The following is a 26,303-nucleotide window of genomic DNA, read 5'->3' on the forward strand; positions in this document are numbered from 1 at the left end:
ACTAACGCCTTCCCGAAACAACAGTGGAGACATAGACTCAGTCCTTAGAAGCAACGCAGGTAACGATTACTTTCCTTCACTATTCCGGATGACCGTTAGGACATGGAAGACGTTGCTATTGATTTGTAAAGCAAGAAACCTTCGAAGAACCCTTCAAGAATTCCGCTCGGGCTTTCTCTTAGCAGGATTTCTCCAGAGATACCTACTTCCTGAAATATTTCGAGGGATTCCTCCCGATATTCTTTCCTAGTTTGCAGTCACCTCAGCCGAAGTTTCTCAAGAATTTCTTACTGGGCTTCCTCGGGCGTTTTCTCCTGGGAAAATCAATGGAAAATTTTCCTCAAATTGAAAAGTTTCCAAAACGACGATATATCCGCGACCCCGAATACTCACCATCTGATGCATGATAACAGTTATTTTGTCGTGAGAGCCGATGTGGTTACATACTCTCCAGTGAGTAGATAAGGATGTATGTGAATGGGTGAGCTAGTTCCATATTATAATTGTTAAGGGCGGACGGGACGGTCGAGGAAATATCCGCCATTGCTCTGTTTCTACTAAGATGGTAATCTCAGATTCTACTTCATATAATGGAACAAAAATCTATCATTGTGTATGCTCACTTGCAGTGCATATACTGATTGTTTTTCAGCCTCATCTGTGCGATAGAAATCGAGATTACCATCTTCAAAATCGCGAGGCAAATTGTTAGAAAGAGAGGGAAGATAGGAAAAATAACACAGCGTCCCGATTCACCTTAAAAGCTTTTGTTAAGATTCCTGAAATGTTTTTAAGAATTAACCCACAAGATGTGGTCAATCACGGAGGATTAACTACAAATCATACAGTCATCCTCTCGTTAAAAAAAGAAAACTTAAAACCCTACTTTTCAAGATAAACATAACGAAGAAAACCAATGGCTGTGATATCCGCAGAAATCAAAACACACTTATCAATTCCGTTGAACTAAAATCGCTTCATTTGTAATTATCCTATCATAGTGTTTGTATAATTGATCTCTTACACAGATTTGCTAAGCAATGGATTTCCCGTATCGATTTGATTAAAAAAAGAAAACTTAATATTACCATAAAACATTCACTTACGTCGCACCCTGCGCACCTTCATCACAAAGTGCACAATCTAGCCTGCTCTCTCTCAATCAGATGTTGTTTAAAATCTGCTTCAGATCATCGGGAAGACACCGTTTCATGCTTTCCAGATGCTTCAGCAGCTGTTCGCGAGTATCCTTGGTATTGAGCTGCACCGGAAGGGCCGCCATCTGAGTGCTGCTGCAGAGCTGGAGTTTCTGTTTTAGGCGCAGGATCATGTCGACGATTTCGACCTCGTGCTTGCCCTTGACCCACTCGGTGAGATTCGACTCGGACAGGGTTTGCATGTGCAGGGCTTGGAGGGTTTGCTGGAGTTCGAAGAACCGCGACTCGTACCAGCCTTTGAAGTTGGGGGATGAGAAGAAACGCTTGTAGAGGCCTTCCCAGTCGCCCTTGCAGGTCGGGGTGAGATGTGGGCCGTTTCCTTCGAGGGTTGCCAGGAAGTCTTCCTGCTTGAAGGGGTTGGGGAGGGGTGCGGATTTGAAGGGGGAGATGTCTTTTTGGAGAGGCATCAGGGAGGCCAGGTAGCGCTCCAGTGGGATCATGAAGCTCTGGGTTAGCTCGAGGAAGTGCCGCCGGATCAGGGCAGATTGTACGGACGGCGGACGTTCGGTTTTGATCCCGAGGAGGATCTTTTTGATGAAGGCCTTGTCTTTGGAGATGAATGGTTTGTACTGGGTGTAGACTCCGGGGGACGAATCCAGGAGTTTGTTGGTGATCTGCTTGATTTTGGACAGCTTCGAGTCGGAGGATGAACTGGAATTGGTGGGAGTAGTGGTGCCGGCGGGAGTTACAGTTTGCTTTTGTTTCTGTTGTAGGATGGTTTCAGTGCTGTCCTGGAGGCGGATCATGTGCGGCCAGTGTTGGAGAGTTTTGGCGAAGAAAGGATTCGTCACGCCCAGGATAATTGACGGATGGCCGTTTTTGTTTTGGGTGAACTCCTTGAACTCGGTGTCGTGGATGGTGAAATAAGGTCGACTTTCAGCGCAGTAGGACAACGGACTGATGAGACTCATCAGCGATTGGACCATGTGAGCGCAGTCAGTAGGAGATGCTCCAGTGACTACGATGGGCTCACCAGTTAGGACCAATTCCCAGAGAAGGTGGATATGTGGCAGGAAGAACTGGAGACTTTTGAAGATGTCGATCTCGTGGATCGAGCCGATGATTTGGGTTTGAGGGTTTGAGCTAATGGAGGTTTCTGATTTGGGCTTCTCCGTGGATGAGGTTTTGAAATTCTGTTTAGGAATGGATATTTCGTAGACGCTTCCTAGGAGATGGAGGGACATACTTTCACCTGCCATCAGGGACGGCCAATGGCAGATGTTATCGCAGACAGCTTCCAAAGTGGGTTCTCCACTTGAGAAGAAGGCGGGTGCAATCAAGGCGGTAAGCTCGTAGAAGAGATTGATGAACGGCAGTCGACTGAGTAGAACCAAGCTTTTCTGGAAATAGCCGCGTTTGAGGGTGGCATCTTTGATTTGCCGGAAGTACACAAAGCCCCAAAAGTGACCTGGATCTGCTCGATGAACCGGAAGACAGTGACAATTGAAGTCGAGATGTTCCTTCCGAAGTGACGATGACTCGGATCCCGGTGACACCCGAAGTCTGATGTGGAACTGGGAGTCGCCCATGCATCCGGAGTTTGAGTCCGGGAAGGCCAGGTAGCAAATGTTGGTTTTCTCCTGCTCGGTTAATGTTACGTGATTTGGGTAGATTAATTCCATGGCTTGACCTAGCTCGAGGTCGAAAGTAACTATGCAAATGCAGTGAATCCATTCACTGAATCGATCCCAACTCCCGGCCTTTTCATCCAGATCTATGGTTGCTTGAACAGCGAGCTTTTCCAAGGCCATTTCCTGTTCCTTCACATCCTCCTCGTATTTTTCGGCCTCCAATAGAATCTTCTTGTGTTTATACACGATCCGATCAATTTCATAACGCTCTAGTCTTCCCTTATCTAATGTAGCTTTTAGGTCGATATTTCCCTCCACAATGGCATGCAAGATTCCGTTAGTATCAGTGCTGAACAACAGCCCCACATCTTCAATATCCCCAAACGTCCCTTCAATCTTCAACTTCCCCAGCAACACATTATCACTTACAATGGCACTTTCTCCTTCGTACAGAAGCTGCATTTCTTGAAAGTTTTTTACTCGGTGCTTCACTTTCAAAGGAACTGTAGAGTTTCTACTGATTAGAATCCGTGGCGATTCTTCAGTTCCACTTTCCGTTACTAAACCTATTGATCGCGGCACTAGGTCTAACCATAGGATGTCTTGAATCTCCGGAGACTTCTCACCGCTTAGGATTGCGGCAGCTATCGAAGCCCCAACCACAACTGCTTCGTCCGAGTTGATCGAACTACAGAGCGAACGACGATCGAAGAACTCACTGAGCATCACCTGAATCTTAGGTATTCGAGAACTTTCGCCCACCAGCATAATCTCATGGATGGCAAACCGATCCTTCCGAGCTCTACGCAATGCCATCTCGACGTGGAGCATGATCTTATCCAGGAGATCCCGATTGAGTTCCTCGAACAGATCCCGGTTCAGTAGCAACTCAAATCGTTGACCTTCGTACAAGTTTTCGATGTCGATCAGTGCCTGGTTTGTGTACGATAACGTCCGCTTTGCCTGCTCACAGGCTTTTCTAAGCCTGCGTATTGCTTCCTTACTAGACGAAAGATCCTTGGAATGCTTATCACGGAATTCCTTTACACAATGCGCTAACAACCGGTCGTCAAAGTCCGTTCCGCCCAGTTGGTTATCTCCGGAAGTTGCCTTCACTTCAAACACTCCGTTGTAGATCGTCATGATCGACACGTCTAGATGACCTCCCCCTATGGAGCACACTAAAACCCACTGTTCCCCTATCACTTTCTTATTGATTCCATTGGAAATGGCCGCCGCGGTAGGCTCATTTACTAATCTCAGCACGTTAACTCCAGCGATGGCTGCCGAGTCCAGCACTGCCTGCCTCTGCCCATCGGTGAACCCCGCCGGTACAGCGATCACTGCCGAACCCACCATTTGCCCCAACTTCCGCTCCGCCATCGTCTTCAAGTTCCCCAATATCACACCGCATATCTCCTCCGGGTGAAACGCCTTCGTCTCCCCTTTAAACTGAACCTGCAGTTTATCCTCCTTCCAGCCACCCAACTTCCGTTTTACCTCCAGAACCGCATTACTAGGGTCCGTATCGGCCTGCGCCAGCGCATCCTCTCCTACAAGTCGCGCCTTATCTGTGAACGCCACACACGACGGTATCCGATGGTTGCCCGCCGCATTGGCAACGATTTCGAACTTCCCTCGGCGGTAGATTCCCACGCTGGAGAAGCTGGTGCCGAAGTCAATACCGATCGCCAGCGAGTTGCGATCCATGATTTCGACCTCTAGAATGATCGGTAGGTAGGCAGGGTCCCACGACTACTACGAAAACGATGACGATCCAGATCAGATCAGCAGTGCAACGACATTTCGGTATTTGTCCTTCGCTTGGTCGGTCTAAAAAAGAGATAAGAGAAACGATGCTGTAAGCTACTGGCTTTGAGTAGTAGGAGATAATAATTGTTTAAGTGCTCAAGTTAATTCGAAGCAATTAAAGCGCTGTGCTGGAGAGGAGGCTGAGTTGACGAGAACATACCGTGTGCGCACCTAACTTTGCGCAGGTCCAAACTTTGCGCATTCTTGTAAAATAACGAAACAAATAACTAAATGTCAACATATTCACCAGTTTAATCATTGCACTAGCATTGGGTAAACATAAACATTATTTGCCAAATATTTAATGTCCATAAAATATTTGTTTATGTTGACTAATAAACAAAAAATACACTAAAATGTCAAAATTTGCCTCGCCTTAACACGGTTGCCAAGAAGTAACTCTACTAAAAATCAACATTTTCCTCGATAAAACTGCAACGATGATTAATTTTGCAGTAAATTGACAAAAAAGGTGATATTCTAGTAATATCAATCACAGTTCGTAAGAAATTTTTCAATTTAATTAGTAAATAGTGGTGCGCAATGTTTGGAACCATTATTTGCACTGTGTTCCTAATTTTTGCGCACTTTCAGTGAATGCTTGTTGAACGTGAATACATGACTTATGAACCATTTAAATATTATGTAACACCAGTACTGATAATTTCAGGCCTGCCTCTCCGCCATGTAACACATTTTGTATAGAAATTAATAGAAAATTGTATGAACCGTAGCACTATGGCAGGCACTCTCCATCTGTCTACAATGAGACGTGATTTGTGAACAGTCCTTCATTTGGATTTTCCGGCGGTCAATGTTAGGGACGATTCAAATATGACGTCCATCATTTTTAAGATTTTTAGAACCCCCTCTTCCCCTGGGCCACCCCGTCACGCTTCAATGTATACCTAATACATGGCATATCATACTTTCTCAAACAACCCCAGCCCCCTCCCCCCAAAGATGGACGTCATATTTAAATGACCCCTTATTGTCACTTCATTTATCAGGGAGCTTTTACCTTTGATCTTTAGCCACAGGAAACAACCTCTCATGAAGTTTGGATTGTTCACACGGTAGGTGCCTAGTACGAACCGCAGACGAAATCAAGAACTCCGGAGGCCTCCGTTCCCCCTCCCTCGTAGGACAAAATATTTCAACAAAGATCCATTAAGGGCACACTACCTGATCTGAATAACTTTAGTTTAATGAACAAACATTAAATAATATCATTTTTGATTACTTTTTTGAGCAATTCATAGCATGCGCAAAGTTAGGCACACTATGCGCAAAGTTAGGAACAATCGAAGATTCTATGCGCAAAGTTAGGAACAAGGCAATGAAATAGTTTTTCTATTTTAAGTATTTTTTGATTAATATTATGATTTTTTTATATTGCAGACTCAAAGAAGAATCATTAGTCTATCGTATGAGCATGTTGTTCATGATATATTTTGTTTGTTTGTATTTTTTATAACGACTAGAAATTTGATTTTTCTTAACTGCGCAAAGTTTGGTGCATACACGGTATATATGTATACGCTGCGAAGCAAGATTCAAATGCATTTATTTATCTATGCAACAGTCAGGGCCGGATTTACAAATGTGGGGGCCCGGGGCCACAGTGTTGTGAGGCCTTTATATAGAGGATATATTTTTGCACATATACAATCGAGTCTCCTATTAGACGCTGCCACACATTTTACTCCCACCGCAATTTCCCAGCTGTCTGGCATCCAACCCTGCTGATTTTTTAGAACAGTTAGTGCTCATTATAGATTCATCACATACAAAAATGAACTAAATTGGCTAGAAGACAGCCTGGAAAACGCGATGAGCGTAAAGTGGGTGGCATCGTCTAATAGGAGACCCGACTGTAACATGGAAAAAATATTAAAAAAAAAAACAAAAAATTTGTTAATGAAGGTATTAATGTCGTTGTAAGAGAATTTAAATCTAGAACAATAAGCAGAGCTAAGAAAAATGTGATGTCCATTAAATTCGTTCTTAACAGAATTGAAAGCCTAGCGTGAAAACAATGAAAAAAATGTATATCCCTTTCGTGACGGAGCGCAAAAAACTGAAATCTCCATACAAATGGCTCAATTTTGGCTCTCCAGAACTCTTAGATTTCCCAACAAAACAACAATTATTTTACCTCATTTGAAAGTACTACTCTTTATCTTTCGATTTCTAGCTTTGACTACCTAGACAAATCGGAAATAACAATTATGCGACAGACAAAACTTTTTCATGTTTAACGGTTTTTGTCCACTTTTTGTTTACCTTGTTGTGGTAAATCACACAGGCAACGTAAACAAAAGTTTGTTTACACATAAACATGTATAAGTAATGGCTGAATTATTGAAACAGTTTACATCACATAAAACAAAGTCTAAACAGATGAAAAAAATATGCGAAACTGCTACCGCTCAACAGCACAATTGTGCTGGTTCGTCACGAAAGGGATATAAAGTAAAAAATATTTTCTACGATTGTGTCCCAGAACTAGTCATGACAGAGGACATAGAGAAACTACAATAATTTATAGCTGAAATTTTCAAGAAATTTGGTAAAATTTGTAGCGCAATCGGTGGTGTCGTTTTTGCGAAATCCAAAGAAAATTTCTAGTGGATCCCTGCTGCACTCTTTGGAGAAGGTCGATCACCATAAAAAATGAACACTTAAGAAAAACTTGCTTTAAAAAAAACACAAAACTATGTAATCAAATAGGGTATTCTGATATAAAATGCTGAAGAAATTTTAGAGGGAATCCATGATAATCCTGATGGAATTTCTGACTTAATTTCCATTGGAATTTCGTATTACATTTTTTGAAAATCTTCAGCGGGAAACCCGGATGAATTTTTAGCCAATTTCTTCTGAAATTTTCTCAAAGAATCTATTGAATTTATCAAGAGCTCGCCATGGATTCTTCCTTATTTCGGAAAGCAAATCTCTCAACTAAAAAAAAATCGAACTGTGAGTAAGCTGTCTAAGTAAAATCAAATTCAAGAGTTCCAAAAATACTTCGTAATTTGAAAGCATCTGTAGAAAATTCTTCAAAATGTTTTAAAAATTTTAGACAGAAAAAATAACAAATTTTGCAGGAACTACTCTGTACGAGTAAAGTTTTGGAGTTTTTCTACAATTCAGTCGAAAATTGTCTTCAGGATTTCCGGAAAGTTCTCTTTAGATGTTGCGCAAAAAAAATATTAATAAGTTTTAGAGGCAAAATTTATAATTTAAACAATAGCTGGACAAATAGTTGCAGTCTTTCTTTAAAAAAATCACAACATATCACATACATCTTGCTAGTAGACAGTAATTTGAAGTTCTTATGACAAAACTAAAATCAAGAGAAGTTTCTTGCACTACTTTTTTTCATGCTTCACTTTTTTTTGCGAGGTAAAATTTTGTGGGGGCCCGGGGCCCTGTCCCCCCTAAATCCGGCACTGGCAACAGTGATTGGAAACTTCTGAGGTCACCAAAATTGGCCCTCAAAACCTTGACTCGACCGGTGGAGAGTGTTGCCTTTTTCATGATTGTTAAAGGAGACAGGTTCGATTCCTGTCTGGTCCAGGAACTTTTCGTAATGAAGATTTCGTTGACTTTCTTGGTCATAGCGTAACTTTATGCCTGCCACACGACATACACATGGTCATTGGCAAAGAAAGCACTCAGTTAATAACTGTAGAAGTGCTCACAGAACATAAAGCTGAACAGCAGGATTTGTCCCAGATGGGCCATTACGCAAAGAAGAACACAGCCGGAAATAAGAACCTTTCAAATGTGCATTAATTCGTTTGAGCAGCAGCTTATAATATTAAATTGAACGAATTTTCAATGATTGGAAGAAAACATTGAACTTTTTTATATCGGAAACTAGAATAGATATTTCTAAGCATTTCATGGCTAAAATTAAGTCATTCCTTCAATCAAATACCGATTTGTCGAAGCCTTTCCAAAAACTCAGATGCACAGGATGAGCGAAAAGCATCACCCGAGCATGGCCAACTTCGGGTTTGTTTACTTTCCGCACCCCATGACTCTGACGTCACACAAACGCTGAGGGAAGACCACGCTCGAATACCTCGTTCCAATCGATCAACTACTAGCCCACTACCATAGTAAACTTGCAAAACAGCACGCTGAAACGAAATCAAAATACATAAGTTTACCTAATTTTATTTATAACTTACTTCCTGCTTCTTTCTTCGCCCGTGTTCGCGCTAATACACGCTGCTAGTTATTGCTTCGACCAATGGTAATCAGCTAAGCCACAGCAATACAACTGGATCGAAAATGCGCACCACCGACCGACGACGACGGCAGATGAGCAGGAAGTGTTGTTTTTGTTTGAATCCCCACCAAAAACAGACACAGAGACGAACCACAGACAACCGAGACCGAAACAAAGGCGACCAATTTATTTCCCATCAACATCAGCAGTGCCCTGGCACTTTCACCTTCAAATCGATATTCCCCACCACCATAATCCCATTGCGAGTCAAATGTCGCACTTTGACCCGTTTTCCGTGATGCGAAGCGACGCGAACCCGATAATCGCACTTCCGCGCAAACCGTGTCTCTTGATTTCGGCGATAAAATCAAGCAAATTCACTGCTTTTTCTTGCTAAACTAAAATTTTCCTAGCTCCGTCGCCAATCTTCTTTCTTTTGCGAGGGTCGATCGAGAAATGACAATCGCAGATGGGCACCACCAATACTATCGACCACGCAACCTCGGGCGCTCTCATTCTCCCCCACATTTGTTATTAGTCAAACTTATGTTTTTCTCTCGCTTCAAGTTTGCTTTGACGTTTTGCATTATATAATTTCAGTTCAGTGCATCGATGTAGCATGCGGTACAGCCTGACTCATTTACGTGAGAGAGAGGCGGCGAGAGATGGAACGAGAAGAATCGATTGGAAATTGGTGAGAGTGAGCGAGAGGGGCAGCGTCAAGCGCTCAGTGCGCAGTTGCGGCGATTATGCGAACTCTAGATGTGGGATGCGGTACCAATTTTCGAGTGGATGAAACAGTACGCATTTGTCCCTGTATTCGTTGACTGCATGATACCTGACATGCGGTATGTTCCTCTCGATGGAGACGCATTGTCAATAACTTTTCACTGGAATACTGGTACATAATGTAATTAAATCAAATTATTCTATACGACTCAGTTAAATAATTCGAGAGTAATTCTCATTATAAGGAATGGTTCAAAATGAACTAGCGGGATAAAATGGCCCAACACATAATTTGATGAACGGTGCCAAGATATGTTTACATAAGGATTTTTATAGACATGGTAGGCAAACTCAGGCCCTGTATAGCCACAGTTGTTAAGGCGTGGGTATTCAGCATGACCATGCTGAGGGAGACGGATTCGATTCTCGGTCGGTCCAGCAACTTTTCGTAAACGAAGTTCTCTTGACTTATTATGGCATAGAATATCTTCGTGCCTGCCACACGGTATACGCAACGCATGCAAAGTGATCATTGGCAGCGGACGCTCTCAGTTAATAATTGTGGAAACGCTCATAGAGTAACACTAGTTTACAGCATTTTTGAACTCGGTAAGCTGATGATCAATTTTGGTGTAGAATCATGCCCTGAGTTCGAAAACGTGAAGGAAAAAAGTTACAGTAGAGCGGAAATTTTTTCGACTTTCCATACAAGGTTGATGATTTGAAATCGATTTTTGTTCTATTTTTAAGCAAAGTCGCTCACTTCACACATATCAAGCTCCGTAATCAATGCTCCGATTGAGCTGAATTTTTTACTGTAACTCGCTTACATATGATATGTCAAATAAACGTTGAGAAAGATTTTTTAGATTGTTTCTTTCTTATTGAAATGAATACATTTCTTCATATATTTTTGGAAATTTTGCTGAAATTTAAGGAAATTGTCCCAAAAACTCGCCAATATCTTGAATTTTATCAATCCTACGCTGAAACTATATTCAGATGATCTAATGGTATTGTATTTAGTTTTTATTGTATGGAAAAAGATTTAAAGTTGATTGAACAAAGCGCAAGATATTTGAATTTTAGTAAATTCCATATTTAAAAAATATGTAAAACTCGATATTGAGCTAAAATTTAAAAAGTGCTCTACTTAAATGTTTTTGAAGCGCGTTTTCGAAATCAGCACTAAATTGTACTTCAAAAATTTTGGTCGTTGACAGAAATTCACGACTTTTGTTTTATTTTGTAACTTAGTGTAATCAGCAGAATAACAGGCTTCGTTCCCTTGTGGACTTTACGCCAAGGAGAAGAAGAAGTAGAAGTTTTTCTTGCTTGCACTTACGATTTTCTCATGATATTGTCTCTTCTCGTCAATCATAAATCTGTAGATAAGGTTTCGTGTCCCCCAGACCTCGTGTCCCCAGGTTTCGTGACTTCAACCAGACTGTTTTTGTAGGATTCTACATGTAGAAATATGAAATGAACTCCTAGAATAAATCCAAAGCCTTTCAAGAGGGGCCCTCAAAGGGGAAAACTTGGACAAATGTAACATTGTTGAACAATCTCAAACTTCATGAATATGCGAATTTTTGTATTTATTGTCGTAGATACTGGCAAAATAAACATAAATGTATGTTATAGTAACGTAATGATTTTGCCATATGCGTAGATATAATGTAAGATCTTATTTTATTAAAAAAATATCCAATTTTTACCCTGTCATGACTTGAGCTAATTTTATTATGATACAAAAACATGTGTTATTGTCTATTCTATCTATTTCTACTAAAATAAATTAATAAATTAATATACTCATGAAATTTTGGATTTTCAGATAATGTTGCATATTGTCAAATTTGCCCCTTGAGGGCTCCTCCTGACTACACTACTGGTATATCATCCGAAAGGCTATGGTTTTTTCATATTTCTGCAAGCAACTTTCAATAAAAGTATCATCGTAAACTTTCCCTTGTTGGAAACAAATGGAGGCGCATAATTGTTAATGCCTTATGCCACTCATGAAGTGACATCTGCGGCGCACAGTGGCTGATTTCTTCATTTTAGCGCGCTTAATAATTAACTTTTCAACTATGACGATTAGCGTCATGGTGTCTTCGAGAAAGTTTTTCACTATTACAAAGAGCTTCTTTTGAACTATTGTGGAAAATGATCAATCCCCATAAAAGTGAGATAGAAAATTATTTTTTTTAATTTTTCAAGATACAAGGTTGGCGTCTTTACAAAAGTTGTAGAAAATATTGTTTGGAGCAACTTTGTCCAAGACACCAAGTTCGTAACTCCGTTACTTTTCAAGATCCGTTACGTTTTCTAATATCAGCCCCTTGAAAAGGGGTTTTTCGCAATTTTGGTTTTTGATTTTTTATTAAATAACGAAGCAATACTTTCAAAATCGGTTTTCGTGCACATGTAGAGTATGGATCAAGATGTCTTCTGATTATTTTTTTTTTGTAGTGGAAAATGTTTTTCGTTTTTGCAGAAACCATTTTTGAACAAAACTTCACATAAAAATGTTTTCTGCAAAAATGGAAAACATTTTCCACCTCAAAAAAAATTCAGAAGATACCTTGATCCATACTCTACATGTGTACGAAAACCGATTTTGAAAATATTTCTTCGTTATTTAATAAAAAATCAAAAACCGAAAAAATGAGAAAATGCTTCCAGTTTCGCCTTAAGTCAAGTTCGCAGATTGTGAACATTCGTCGGTATCCGAGTGCGTGATTTTTCATCAGTCCTCTACTGTCAGATTAGTGGGTGTAACATGCTAAAATTAATTTACACAAATGACAAATTACGCGGCAAAAAATATACGGTAATGAATATTGTTGGGTACCCAATTCAATGGTTTTCTTCGATACTTTCAGGTTTTGAAATTAGTCATTGGTGGCATCTTACCACCTTACTCTGTGACAGATGTCATTTTGCTTCACTTCACAAACTAACTTTTACAATCGTTAAACATGGATCTAATAGTCTTGTAAAGTTGGCTTCGTTACCGTGCCATGCTGTTAGTGGTGTCAGTTGCTTGAGTGTATCGCGAGCCTCGGGGTGTGAATACGAATCGCGGTTGAGGGGGAGGGGGTGGCTGTTTGTGATGCGCGAGGTCAGCCATCCCCGAAGACGGTCGATGACCATCGGCTGTGGTCGCCTTCCTCCGTGTTCCACCCTGTCGACCCTCCAGTGCGAGCCAGGGTTTAGACCCAGGCTCCAGAAGGTCACATCAATGATGGACTCTTCACCGTACCTACTGTAAGTTTGTTTTTGTCGCCTGCGTTCGCGACATCCAGGTTCAGTCTAGCCATAGCTTCGAGTAGAGCCCAGCCTCTCGCGGCTACCCCACTCAATCGTCCAGGCGTTGAAGTCTCCATACAGATCGAAAAGACACTGTAAATTTCTGTGGCATGTAATGCACGTAATTGGAGCGTGGGATTTCACAGAACTTTACATGAAATGTCATGTAAATCTCATGAAATATCATGCAAACTTCCATTATATGTCATGTAATTCAGCATGACTCTGAGTTTTTACATGACATATAACACAAATTTACATGATATCTCATGTAAACCATCATAAATGTAAGTTTACATGACTAAAATGAAGTTTACATGACGTGTAAACCTCATTATTTTTATCTGTGCATGGGTCATCCACTCACTAGTGCGCTTGATAGCAAATCCACATAAACGAAAACTGGTCTTTCGGCCACCTGGGGGGAGCATAACAACTGCAGAACACAGATAAAAATAATGAGGTTTAAACGTCATGTAAACTTCATTTTAGTCATGTAAACTTCCATTTATGATAGTTTACATGACATATCATGTAAATTTGTGTTATATGTCATGTAAAAACTCAGAGTCATGCTGAATTACATGACATATAATGGAAGTTTACATGATATTTCATGAGATTTACATGACATTTCATGTAAAGTTCTGTGAAATCCCACGCTCCAATTACGTGTATTACATGCCACAGAAATTTACACTATCTTTTCGATCTGTGTAGTACTCCCTGTTGATCTTCGCTATTGCACAGCCCTCGTGTGACGTGAAAATTATTTTCTGAATCACAAAACGACCGGTTGTACAGATCGCCGCGAGCTTGGCCGATGTCTGTACTTGACTCCGAGACTGACTGCCACAGAAACTATTGTGCGGCTTCGCAGTGGTTCCGGTTTAGCTGTGTAACCTGCATTATCGTCGGTTGGTTCGACCTCTTTGAGTGCCTGGACATTTGGGCCCGCCCGTCGTGTGACCCTTGTTCGCTGTGCTAATCAGAAATTTTTGTGCCGAGTTGCACTTCCTGACGATATGGCCTTCCACTCCGCACTTCCTGCAGAGTTTGCTCCTGTCAGGACCTTTACACGCCCACGATTTGTGTCCTTGCGCGAAACACTTAAAACACGCCTCTGGCAAGCACGTACATGCTGAGCGCACTAACCAGTCTACTTTGATCTTGCCGACTGCAGTCACCTTGTTCATCTTTCCTACGGGGAGCTTTTTTTTTTTTTTTTTTTTTTTCCTTCTAAACCATAGGGGGATAATCTGCTCAACAGACACCCTAACAGAAGGTTAGGGTAGTGTAGGTCTGACAGGCCGTCTTCTACAACAAAAGTAAAATCCAGGACTACTCTCTCCTCGTACCCACTAAACCATTCCTATGGTCGCCAAACCCTACGTCTCTCCGGAACCACCAAGAAGGTATTGCTTCAGAGCTTGATCGTGGCGATCTGCGTGCCTGCCGGTCCCTTTCGCTAGTGGATCGATGCACTTGGTGCATCTACCTCGCACTGCTGCCTAAATGCGTCTGCGGGCTCTTCTGCGTCGGTGATTTCGTCCAGGTTTTCACACTGGAGAGTCGCCTCCGCCGTTAAAGCTCTTACCTGCACTTTTCGCCCAATACCTCCTACTCCTGAGCCTTGTGCCTTGTAGGGGATGCATTATTTTGTCGCTTCCATGGTCGCCTCCTTCTTCAGCACTAGCATCATCTCTCCAGTTCTGGTGCGCCGAATGCTTTTTACATCCGCGCCCAGCGTTGTGAGACGGTTTTCGCCGCGCATAGCCCTCAGCACCTCGGCGTATGTATCCGCCTTAGTTTTGATGACTAGCGCGTCGCTTCTTTCGCACTTGCGAGCTGGCTTCATATTTCTAACCCTTTGCTTCTTTCCGATCGTAATCCAAGGGTTCTCCATCTCTTGGCGTTGGCTCTGGCTTGAAGAACGGAGTGCGGCTGATGCGAGCAGGGAGGACCGGTCTACCCATACGGACAGCTTCCTCTTTGCTGGCAACGCGACGATGCAGCTCGCCGGAGCCGTAACGGAGAGGTCAAACCGCCTTACGGCTCGAGCTGCATAATCGAAAGCTGCCGAGGAGACGCAACGCAAGAAGCGTCAGGCAGAGGCGGGCGAAAAGCCAAAGAAGAAGAAAGGGACGGCCAGCGTGAGTAACCACTAACCAGGCTGCCAAATCGGTTGCGAAACCCGCGCAGAAGGGAATACCTTACAACATGGTTTCCCAAACTGTGGGTCGCGACCCCCCAGGGGGGTCGCCGGCGTTCATTCAGGGGGTCGCGAGGGACAGTAAAATATTTTACTGTAACAGACAACAAATGAGGGAATTTCTATGGGGGGTCGCGAGAACTACGTCAGCTGGCAAAAGGGGGTCGCGCGACCAGAAAGTTTCGGAACCTATGCCTTACAAATATCATGCAAAGAGCAACCTGTTCTCTAATAGCAAACATTGTTATTATTATATTATTCTTCAAAATGTTATGAGAACATCACAATATCAATGGGATGTATTTGAGCAGAGTTTGGTATTGATGTTGTATTTGTTGATTTGTCAGTGAAATAACTGAATAACAGGTTTTGCTATTACATACATCATGGAGCTATCGAACAAACACACAATTTAATAACAAAACATGTAATTGCTTTGTTATTCAATACCTTTTGGATGACAAATATAGCACTCCTAATTTTAGGTATGCATTCATTATTGAAATAACATTACTTGTTATTTTCTAGGTGTTATGCATACAAAATTATGGTATTCGTTTTTGTTATTTAGCCTCTTATGTCCACCTAACGAAGGGCATATCGAGGTATGATATTTAGTATTCAAGATGAATACCTTGATATGATTTTCAATTGCTATTCTTCTCTGCTCGGCATTGCGCAAGGGGCAGGGAAGTTAAGCTCCAAGAGGCCAACCCTAAGAATAACGGTGGCCAATCGGACCAAGGCACAGTGGCAGGGCTCCATACAAATGCCGGACAAAACCTAAAACATTCTTAAAAGCGCTGAAATTTACATGCCTAGATAAATTGGGTGCATCTGGCATCGAAATTTATTTAGCTTGCATTACTTTTGTATAAAATAACGTTATTTTTAATCAAAATAATAAAAAGCTTATAATAAATAAGTCGGCATCATGTTTATTTGTTTTGAAATAGAGTTTTAGTGCTCTATGTTTTACGATAAGAATAGATAATATGTTGTTCTACTTAGCTTTTCTCATGAACCATGTAGAATTGCTATGCTCCCAACACAGACAAACAGACATCTCACTCTACTCACTTCCCATTGATCCTTTTATTAACGGTTAGTTCAAATCATCGGTAGTTCGTAAATCGTACGCTCATGGCGCTCGCATCACTTTTGCTCATGTTTGACGTTTGTTTACTACCTCCACCATGTTAGAAGATTTTGAAAAATTGGCATTGAGTTATTATGTTCTCGTGACCATTATTTATATCGCAATTTGTTCGAAGTGATACGTCTGTTTGTCGGTGGTCACCATTTCAGTGGCTTTTTGAGTTATTCATTGTTGATCTAAATATCACCGAATCGCCGAAAAAATATTTTAGCAAATGAAAACTTGTATGATTGGTTGATAAAATAATAAATAAGCACATGCAAAATACATTCGTTTTTTTTTTTTCAAATACAGTCCATTCCAGAAAAATACATAAACCATTAAATAATCTTTTTGTTATACACTATTTGCTCAAAAATGCACTTGTTGAGCACAGTATGTATCAACGTAATGCTGCCTCAAGAGATCGAATGCGCGACAATGAACAGGTTAAAATACCTCCCCAGTCCATTCCATTCTACCTAAGTAATAACACAACAAATCAACATACTACAATGACTTTTATATACTGAACTAAAATTTTAAACAATATTTTGTATGTTTACGTTCGTTAACATTCATAAATTTTCGACCCTTCCGCAACCATGCGCCTCCATTACAACTTTTTATCACATGAAGTAAATTTTTCGTTCCTAGCGCAGTTTTGCGCAGGTCATATATTTTTTTTATTCTTCGGACTTCTTCCCCATACCAAATACACTTGTGCATGTCAGAACCTAAAACTTCATGAAACAATCTGACGTTTTGGCCGTCATTTTGAATTTTAGGACGCCATCTTGGAATCTTCAAAATTTCCTCATTTTTCGGTTTCAAACAATATTTTTTAACAAGATTACAAAAATTAACCTCATTTCGATATTTTCGATAAGCATTTAATCATCCGGGGCAAAAACTACATGACGACCTGCTGTAAATTCGCATTTCAACTGTTCGATGACTATATACTTAGGAGTGGAGCGGACCTGGTGTGGTGGTTAGAACACTTGACTATCACGCCGAGGACCTGGGATCGAATCCCACTCCCGACATACTCACAAAATGTGGGTTCTTCCTTCGGAAGGGAAGTAAAAACGTGGGTCCCGAGATGAACTAGCCTAGGGTTAAAAATCTCGTTAATACAGACAAAAAAAATATACTTAGGAAGGCCTTTTGAGGATAAAAACATTCAAATTAAATAATAGTATCTGCCATAATGACCAGTGTAGAAAACTGGATTCTCCTGTAGAAACTTCAGCTGGAAACATCATTCGAGTTTCTTTGAATCTGAAGAAACTCTAGAGGATTTTTGGGTAGGACAACACATTGACTGTCTGCCCATAACTGCATAACAGTCACATTCGACAAAAGTAGGCATTAAAGGAAATGGAGCTTAAAGTTTGCAACTTGTGTTAGTATGGGAAAGTATAGAAAATTAAAAAATGCAATGTGATTCCTTTTGAAATGAAATCTCCTACAGTCCTTCTTCTATGCTGGGCGTAGAGTTAGAAAACTTATTAAAGCAAAAATCACCAATTCACAGTAGCAGTAGTCTATTAGTTTCAGCCAAAATAAACACTTTGGAACGTGATTAACCTCTCAATATTCTATTCATATGGCATGTTTAAACAAATTTTCAACAAAATATCGGTTTTTTTATACAATTTAGCTGTATAAATACCAACATGACGCTAATGTTTAGGCAGCTTTTAGCGGATACATTTTATAATATTTAATAATAATATTTTCTACATACTTAAACGAGCATTTGAGCGAGATATCGCCATGGAGCGCAGCGGAGAGCGATTTATAGGGTAGTGGACGTATTTTGGCCCGGACAGGTATTCTAACCCACCTAGGGAATTTTATTACATTTATCATATAATCTCTACAAAATCTTGACAAAATATGTTTGGAACTTCCAATAAAAATTTTCCAAGATTTTGTAGAACTTATATGATAAATGTAAAAAAAAATCCCAAGTTGGGCCAGAATACGTCCACTACCCTATGCTACTTTGAAGCTGAAGTGTAAGAATTTCTTAACATAATATGTCATGCTTGAAGCCGAAAGTGATATTTAAATCTCTCGCTTCGCTTGACCTCTGTGCGTCATTACTGCTTTCCTACTTTATCAAAACGGAGAAAGAAAGAGTCTGCTTCTCAGCTTATTGGTCAATGAACCTTTCCACAGCTATTTTCTGAGAGTTATATTTACCAATTGGTCATATTGCATAATTGTATATCGTATTAGCATATACATTGATACTCTATGCAGACGGGATTCAAGCATATTTCCGAAAAGAAAATATCCTGAACAGATCGGGAATGGAAACCAACTATAGTTAAACCTTTCAACTACAAACATAATCCTCACCAGAGTTGAAGCACTGAAACTCTACTTCCGCATGTAGAGTAGATTCTGTAGATGTATAGCTAGACCATCTAGTTTCCGAGGATACCAGCAGCCTGATGCGTTTCGTTCGCTGAAACGAACGATACGCGATTTTAATTTACCTTTCTAAACGATAAGCTCTTGTGTAACCAAACCACTACAGACTCAGTCTGGTCTAACTTCCAACTAACTAACTACCATACCAGCTCTGCCAGTCCGCGTGAGACTGGAAACCACGGTAGTCAATCTGTTCTCCAGTACCTACAGCACCTACTGCTGCTGCAGGCAAACTATGAAAAAGGGCACTCCGAGGAAATCACACCTCGGTGACCGAACCGGAGTCAAGCTCCGGTATAAATCTCCAATACGTGCGAAACGTTAAAGCCGGGCAGAGGTTCTCAACCGGTTAAACAATTAAGTTTCGTTTTCGATAGTATCTAACAAGACTAAGCCTCAGCGTTAATATCCCTACCCATTTTTCGAGATTACATATCTCTAAGGTTAGCAAGTTAATCCATTAGATATTTTTAATGTAATCATTATTGATTTAAGACCAAGCCCACTCATGGGCTCAATCAAGCGTTTTAACGTTAAGTAGAGCCCCGAACAAAGAAACGAACCGCACCGGTCGCTGCTAAGTAGGGCTCGAAAGCGAAAAGTTTACGTACGGTTCGCAGCAGGGCTTAGAATATAGAGACACGCAAAGTACGGTCTCTATCCGTAGGCTCGTGCGCTCTCTCGCGTTTAGCTCTCTGGGTAGCGTAAAGAGGAGACGAAAGAACATGAGTATGGATTTGTTGCCAGGTATATAGTTTCTAGAGAATGATTTTCTTGTTTTGTATAGGTAGGAATTTATTTTAGTTTGCATCAAATATTTGAAATTTTCAACCAATCAATATCATAGATCGTTACACGAATAACACAACAAATTGTCTGACATAGAATTGTGATAGAGTGACAATTCAAACGCAGAAAAATAATAGGTTTAAATTGACAAGCTTTGCTTAAGTATGTTATGAATAAAGTTTTCGCTTCTTCGCCAATTTTAGGATCATGCATATCGAAAATGTATTGATTTTCTCTTAAAAATAGTTACGATTGCTCATAATCGCACCTTTAGTTTTTGATTCGGCCGATCGTTTCGAAACTAATATTTGAAGAAATGTATAGTGATTCAGTGAGTTTTGCTGTTTTAACACGTACATGTTTGAGCCGGGTTTTCTACGCAGCAAGTAAAGCTTAGTTTCGCACATTTAGAAAAATGTCCAAATAAATAACTCGCGAAGTTCGTTCCGACAAGTTTCAAAATTATCCTCATCCGACGCAGATTCCGGTGAGAAGATGTGCGTATTTTCTAACCCGAAAAGAAACTATTTGACGGTAATAAGTGGCCACAAGGTTTTCTTTCTTCACTTTCCGGGCTGAGATCCTCCGCTTTGAAAGAGCTGTGCCTCGCGTTTCGTTTTGTCGTGTATATTTCAAAAAAGGCAAAAGAGTTTTGGTTTGATTGCTGTTTTTGAAAATGGTGGTCGTCAGTGGGTGGTTTATTAAATACAAATTTAAAAATATAAATTAAATAAACGAGACATTAGGAAGAAAATGTGCGAAGTGGGTAACTTCACCGTCCACGCATCCTTCCTCCCCTGTAAATTCGAGAAGTACCTTGCCGAAATAAAATATTCTGTACTCCAAGTATTTCGAAGAATCATCTTTGCGCGTAAATACAACGCAGTAGACCAGGCCGCTTTGATGCATGTGTCATATCTCTGATATGCTGCAAGCAACAGTATTGACATGAAAAGTAACACGATTGCTTTCCAGGGTGATTCCGCGTATGTATGAGATTAGATAAGAGTAGTTACGATTTTTCAAAGATGCATTGACTGTACCTAACTCAACTCAGATATCATAGAAACACTACAGTTATTTCTTTTTGTAAAAATCTTAAAAAATGTAGTCGAGCAGCCAAGTTTCACCAATTAAAATAGGCGATGTGCAGGACTGCCATATTGTAGGTTCCTCGTTATAGAAAAAGCAAGGCGTTAGATGTTAAAATACAACAATTGTTGTATGAAGGGCCAAAAAGGAGAGTGGGCTCATTATGTACTTTGACAAATACGCAGTCTACTTCAAGCGCATAGAATCTGCTTCCAACAAAATATTCATATACCAGCATCCAAAAGATCGCAATATATATTAAGATTTGCGAGTGATGCTTTGTAACTAAAAGGTTGTGACTGAGTATAGAATTAGCTGATGTTAAAATACACGTTAATGAAAAAAGGTTGCGCAAACTTATCGCAGACTGTTAGAAGACAGCTTCTACTATGACCAGGATTCAAAAATCTTGCCCTACGCGAAGTTGTAAAGGAGACAACTACGTTATAAATGTGTTGGAAATGCAAGGGATGTAATTATTCAATAAACCTAAATATTAAAAAAGATGCTCATAATCTCAAATTCAGATAAATTTCTTGCGAGAAAGGCAACATGAATATTGAAGAGATGGATATTATTTTAGATAAAAATTCAACCTACAAGTCATACAGTAAGCAACAAACATATAATTTAAAAAAAAGATTGCTTGAATTCCGGGATTAAATACAATCATAAATTATTGAGAAAATGGTATCTTTAAACGCACCAAAACTGGTACAAATCTCCAAGGGAATTATTTATTTGAATTCAATTTTTACTAACAGTTTTCAGTCTTATCCAAAACCCCATCTTTCATAATATGAGCACAAATTATTATACTGAATAAGGTTTGCAATAACTCCATAGAAATATACAAAATATTGCGTTGATTTACAGAAGTGCAAAAAAACGATGGTATGGAGAGAATAGAGACCACCGGTGCGCAAAGGCGACCGATCATTATTTTACTCACATGGAAACGAACGACCGGTGCGAAAATGGGTTGATAACGAAATTAAAAATCGTTAACGACGTGCTGTTGCGTGTGTAGTATTAAGCCCACGGGTGGGCTTGGTATAAGAAACTTCATAATAGGCTGAATTTTTAATTTATGTGTACCTTTGAATCTTGTTAACAAAATATAAATCCAATTCCAAGATGGTTAACCTCAAGTGGTTTACTGAATATGAAGATTGTATTGAACGTTACGTCTGATACAAAATTTAAGAACTTAAGTGTTATGGCTGCTATTCTGGACCTCAGGTAGACGAAATCAAACACCTGTTTGCGAATCTCTGTTCTAATGGAAGCAGTGGAAGACCTTCCGGGGTCACAAATCCGTTTCACTGTCGATGGAGTTTTTCTGAGCATCCTTTGGATGCTGCACTCCACTGGTTGTGGTAGTGATGCATTTTTCATGACGATCCCTCTTCGCGAGTTCGTGTTGTACCAACCTTGCTGCTATCAATCGTATTAAGTTTGTTTTTTTTTGTCCTTCGTCCTTCTTTTCAGATACGGAAGTCCTCACCACAGTCGGTCACAATCGGTCAAAACGCCCGGCAGCCGAGCATCGGGTCGTCCCAATCAGCTCTGCTTGCCCCAGCAACGGTCCAGGTAGGTATCGTGAACCGCGAGGGATGCATGCGATGGTGTTTTTGTAATTAATCCTCGGGGGTGTATTGGGTTTCGGAACGGATTAGGGTCAACGCTGGGATGGGGCGTGGGACGGCGTGGGAGGAAGGTTTAGAATTCGATGTGCATTTCATCACTACTGACCCTGATCTGATCGTAACAGGTGTTGTGAGATTGGATTGAATTCAATCGAATGGATTCAAATTGCGTTTTGCAAGGCGTTCGGATGGAACACCCAATTCAGAGTGAATGAATAGAGTGGATGAATTGAAAGTGAGAAGTAAATTGAATCTAGGTTTAGTTTTTATTTTGAACTCCAGTAGAGTAAGGATAAATGAAAGCTCGACTACATCTGATTATTCAACATTCCATTGAATTGAATAACAAATCAGTAATACAGGGTGCCTCATAAAATCAATGGCATTTGGGATAAAATTGATACAGTTCATCTAAAGTATACATATTCAAGTGGGAACTAGTGCATTGAGCAGAAAAAAAAATTACGATTACATTTAAAAGCCATCCGCTAGATCCCACATGAGGAATTTTCTTTTGTTATTAGTTATGAGTTCCACAAACGGTTTCCCCAGAAATCGTCTTAAAAACGCTATAGGGGTTTTTTTAATTCATCAACTAATAACTTCTGAAGGCATATAACAGATACATATACAAAATCCCCTATCTTGTTTTCAATTGCTTTAATCATGACTGGTGATGTTGTACTCTTGTGATCTTTTAAAGATCCGATAAGGATCGAAACGTTGGAGGAAGAAATCAAACTGTAGTTTTTGATTTTACGAGAAGACTGATACACCGAAAAGATCCAAAGAGCATCTTGTTTTCTTTACCAGATATTTTTTCACAACTTTACTACCATTCTAAGCATAACTGTCACATGTAGGGTGAGTGTTCCAATTATGGCTATAGTACCAATTATTCGTCATAGTTGATTTTCACCCTTCAACGATGTAAATCAACAAGATAAATTTTGTGAACAACACATTACGTTCACAAAAGATGGTTGCACTCATTTAAACTCCACATTTTGCTCAAATTATATGGTAGAAATAAATAATTTTCCTTAAAATTTCGACTCCCTTCCCAAGTAACAAATTGACAACCTTTTAGCTTTCGCGATAATTTATAAAGGTTTTATTATAGCAGCAAACATGCCGTATAGTCTACAGGAAGCATTTGAATATGCAAAATAGCCACAGTTTAAAATCTTACTTATAACTGTTTTCATAACCTTCTGTAGCCAAAATTTAAAATCAAATATGACATGGCATTTAAAATAAGTTTATTATAGCATTCTGTTCCTCTAGAGAACCGTTCTTTCAAAACTACAAACATTGACTCATAAATGTTGTGATAAAATATTCCATAAGTGTACTTTGTTATTATAAAAGACACGAGTAAGCCAAACGGTTTTATCTAGGATCAAACGGCATTTAAGCCAGCTGATCAGCAGCTGCCTGCTGACCGAGTGCCATCTTTGTTTTTGGCCCATAATTCACATCCCGTAATGGCACTCTTACGCTAGCCAACAAGAATATATGCTGTCAACCAAAGCTAGCTTCGGGTGGAAATTGATCTCGGCATTCTCCAGGCCGTGAAAGAAGAACAGAACCAGGGACGGAATAACAAACGGGGCACTTTAAGAGGCACTCGCCTGTGCCACATCATGAAAGAGGTACATAGCCGGCATCTCTTGTTAACTTGAAGGATGAATTGCCACTTTGAACACCGCTCATCTAAATATTCAGCTACTTACCACTCGATTCTCGATCATTTAATATGATAACCGATGGGAAAAGGACCATCGCACGTTATTTCTGCAGTTCTTGTATTCACTTCGAGAAACAAAACCTAAAATAAGGTACTTTCACTGGATTGGTTGGTTCAAATGTAAACATCGAATTCCAGCTGTCAAATTGTTAACAGGTTGCTGTTTACTCTTCATATAAGTAAAAAAATAACGAAACGGTTTTAGATTAGCTTTTAACGTAACCATTTAGCTTGCAGGTGGTCATTACAAATGCATTCACAAGACATTATGCGTTAAATGATGCTTTTATGAAAGCAAACTGGAGATGATAGAAAAATAAACATTTTCGCCGTCGACATATTGGATTGTTGAATTTTTCTTATATGGTGATGATTTTCTAGCATGTTTTCAGGTGGTATTTTTATGTTATATTAACGATTTCGAAGAGGGCGCTTATTTTTCCACATCTTTACTAGCATATTTCACACAAAATTTCATTGGGCAATTGGTGTGACGTCACTATACGATAAATATTCATCGTGCGAAATTTGCAAATTTGGAACATATTATTTGCAATATTTCTGTGGCAGTTTTGTTTTTTCTTTCATGATAAATTTATCAAGACCAAATATAATTTATAAATTCAGAATAGTTACGATGAAAGTCATTATTAGTGGAGGTAGCATTTACCTAGGTAGAGTACCCTAGAAAAGGTTACTACAAATGCTGGATTACTTTTGTTAAATACACTTCAAAACCTTCACCAGGATGGGCCAACTAGCAAGATTGTAATCTTCCTGAGGTTATGGTAGAAGCAATGCGGATAATTTTGCTTTGGCTAGAGTTTTATTGATGTAGGTTTATAATAATCCTCTAGTCAGGGATTGGCGGCATGCACCGTGCGGTGCGAAAAAAGGGTGTGCTTCACACAATCGCAAGTGCTCGTCTCCCGTTTTGCCGAGAGACAAGAGACGTATGAGTGAGAGCTTTCGTAATTGTGCGAGAGACAATCGCTGCACTAGCTCTACGGCGCAGGGAGTAATGCACGGTGCTTGGGACTGCGCTTGTCTCCAAACAGAAAAAATCAATTAATAAATTAATTGAAGAGATTGCGTTTTCGGCAAAGTTGTTAAGCTTGTCAAGGGTTGACAAGTGATGGGTCGTTTGATTCGAAATTTTTGCAATCATGCGTAGTATCAAGCCAAGTGCAAAGTACGGAGACAAGCACCGAGAGAGTGCAGCGTGAGAGACAGGAGAGCTCCAGCGCGCGGCAAAGCAAGCGAGCAACACACAACCGATTGCGCGTACTCGTCTCCTTCTAGTTTGTTGTGCTGTCTCGTAGCAGAGTGTGCAGCACGCAAAGAGTTTTGAGTCGCACCCTATCCCTGCCTCTAGTGCTTCATAAAACTGAAAATGTTACTTGGGTTGCACCCTTTTTCGCCATAGTGTACCAGTTATGGCTAATCCCATAAGGAATGCATGCAAATAGTGTGAAAAGGAACCGTGTGTGAAAAAATGTATCCATAACTTGTACAGGCATACGTTGTAATAAATACTAAAAGGAGTTTTATCTATATTTTCCCTGTAAGGGTTGATACGCAAAAATCGACCATTTTCAACCCCCCTCCCCCTATGTCGCACTTTGTATGAGACCTTAAAATTTTTTGTATCGTCACGTTATGCAAAACCCCCATCCCCACTAAAAGCGTGACGTAATTTGTGCATGGCCCCTAAAGTATGAAAACTTAGCTATCGTTTTACATGTTGATGACATTTGTTGATCTTCTCGTTATTTTTGAACAAATAGCTTTCCTTAGGTAGTGCCACAATTGGTACAAGCACCATTTTTTTTTATTTATGACACTATACACTAGAGTGCTAACTAAATTTCAAAAATCAGGGTCGCCCAATTTTCCGGAAAACTCCAGTGGAAAACAAACATTTTCCACATACACCACCTACATTGAAAATTCATAACTCAAGAACGGAGCATCGTAGACACAATTTGTAAAATCATACCAAAATTTTGTCAGTAATTACAAAAAATACAAAATGAATATTGTTTTCCACAAAATTTTCCACTGTTGAGGAACATCGGTTGGGAAAATCGGAAAACCTGTTTTCGAAGTCCGGAAAAATTTCCCAAAAAAAATGTTTGGAAGGCATTTGCATAAGCTACATTCTGTGAAATTTTCAAGATGTGAGTTTCCTCCGTTCCTGAGTTATTACCAATTTTGTGGAAATTAACCAGATGTTGGATGATTTTCGACCGTCTCTATTACTAATTTGCACAAACTTGGTCATAACTCAGGAACGAAGGAAAACCACATCGTGAAAATTTTACAGAATATTGCTTAT

The 26,303-nt window shown here is 40.0% G+C and overlaps 2 protein-coding genes across 7 annotated transcripts in view; one reads left to right on the forward strand and one right to left on the reverse strand.

The window, feature by feature from the left end:
* Positions 1 to 26,303, forward strand: part of LOC109423306 (uncharacterized) — a 764,938-nt gene that overhangs the window by 664,241 nt on the left and 74,394 nt on the right. For all 6 annotated transcript variants that reach the window (XM_029870594.2, XM_062854204.1, XM_062854206.1 and 3 more), the window contains one exon: positions 22,058 to 22,159. In XM_029870594.2, the coding sequence (XP_029726454.2) occupies positions 22,058 to 22,159 (102 nt within the window). The remainder of the gene's footprint in view (positions 1 to 22,057; positions 22,160 to 26,303) is intronic.
* LOC109423302 (uncharacterized) lies at positions 957 to 9,325 on the reverse strand. Its single transcript, XM_019698230.3, has 2 exons — positions 8,803 to 9,325; positions 957 to 4,621 (listed from the first exon to the last, which is right to left on the reverse strand). Exon 2 carries the CDS (start codon positions 4,496 to 4,498, stop codon positions 1,163 to 1,165), a length of 3,336 nt encoding a protein of 1,111 aa, XP_019553775.3. The 5' UTR covers positions 4,499 to 4,621; positions 8,803 to 9,325; the 3' UTR covers positions 957 to 1,162.

This window comes from Aedes albopictus, chromosome 2 (genome assembly GCF_035046485.1).
Source record: "Aedes albopictus strain Foshan chromosome 2, AalbF5, whole genome shotgun sequence".
NCBI lineage: Eukaryota > Metazoa > Arthropoda > Insecta > Diptera > Culicidae > Aedes > Aedes albopictus.

What these genes read in the sequence shown, in the direction of transcription:
- LOC109423302 (XM_019698230.3), bottom strand. Translation starts at nt 4,498, where the DNA reads ATGGATCGCAACTCGCTGGCGATCGGTATTGACTTCGGCACCAGCTTC.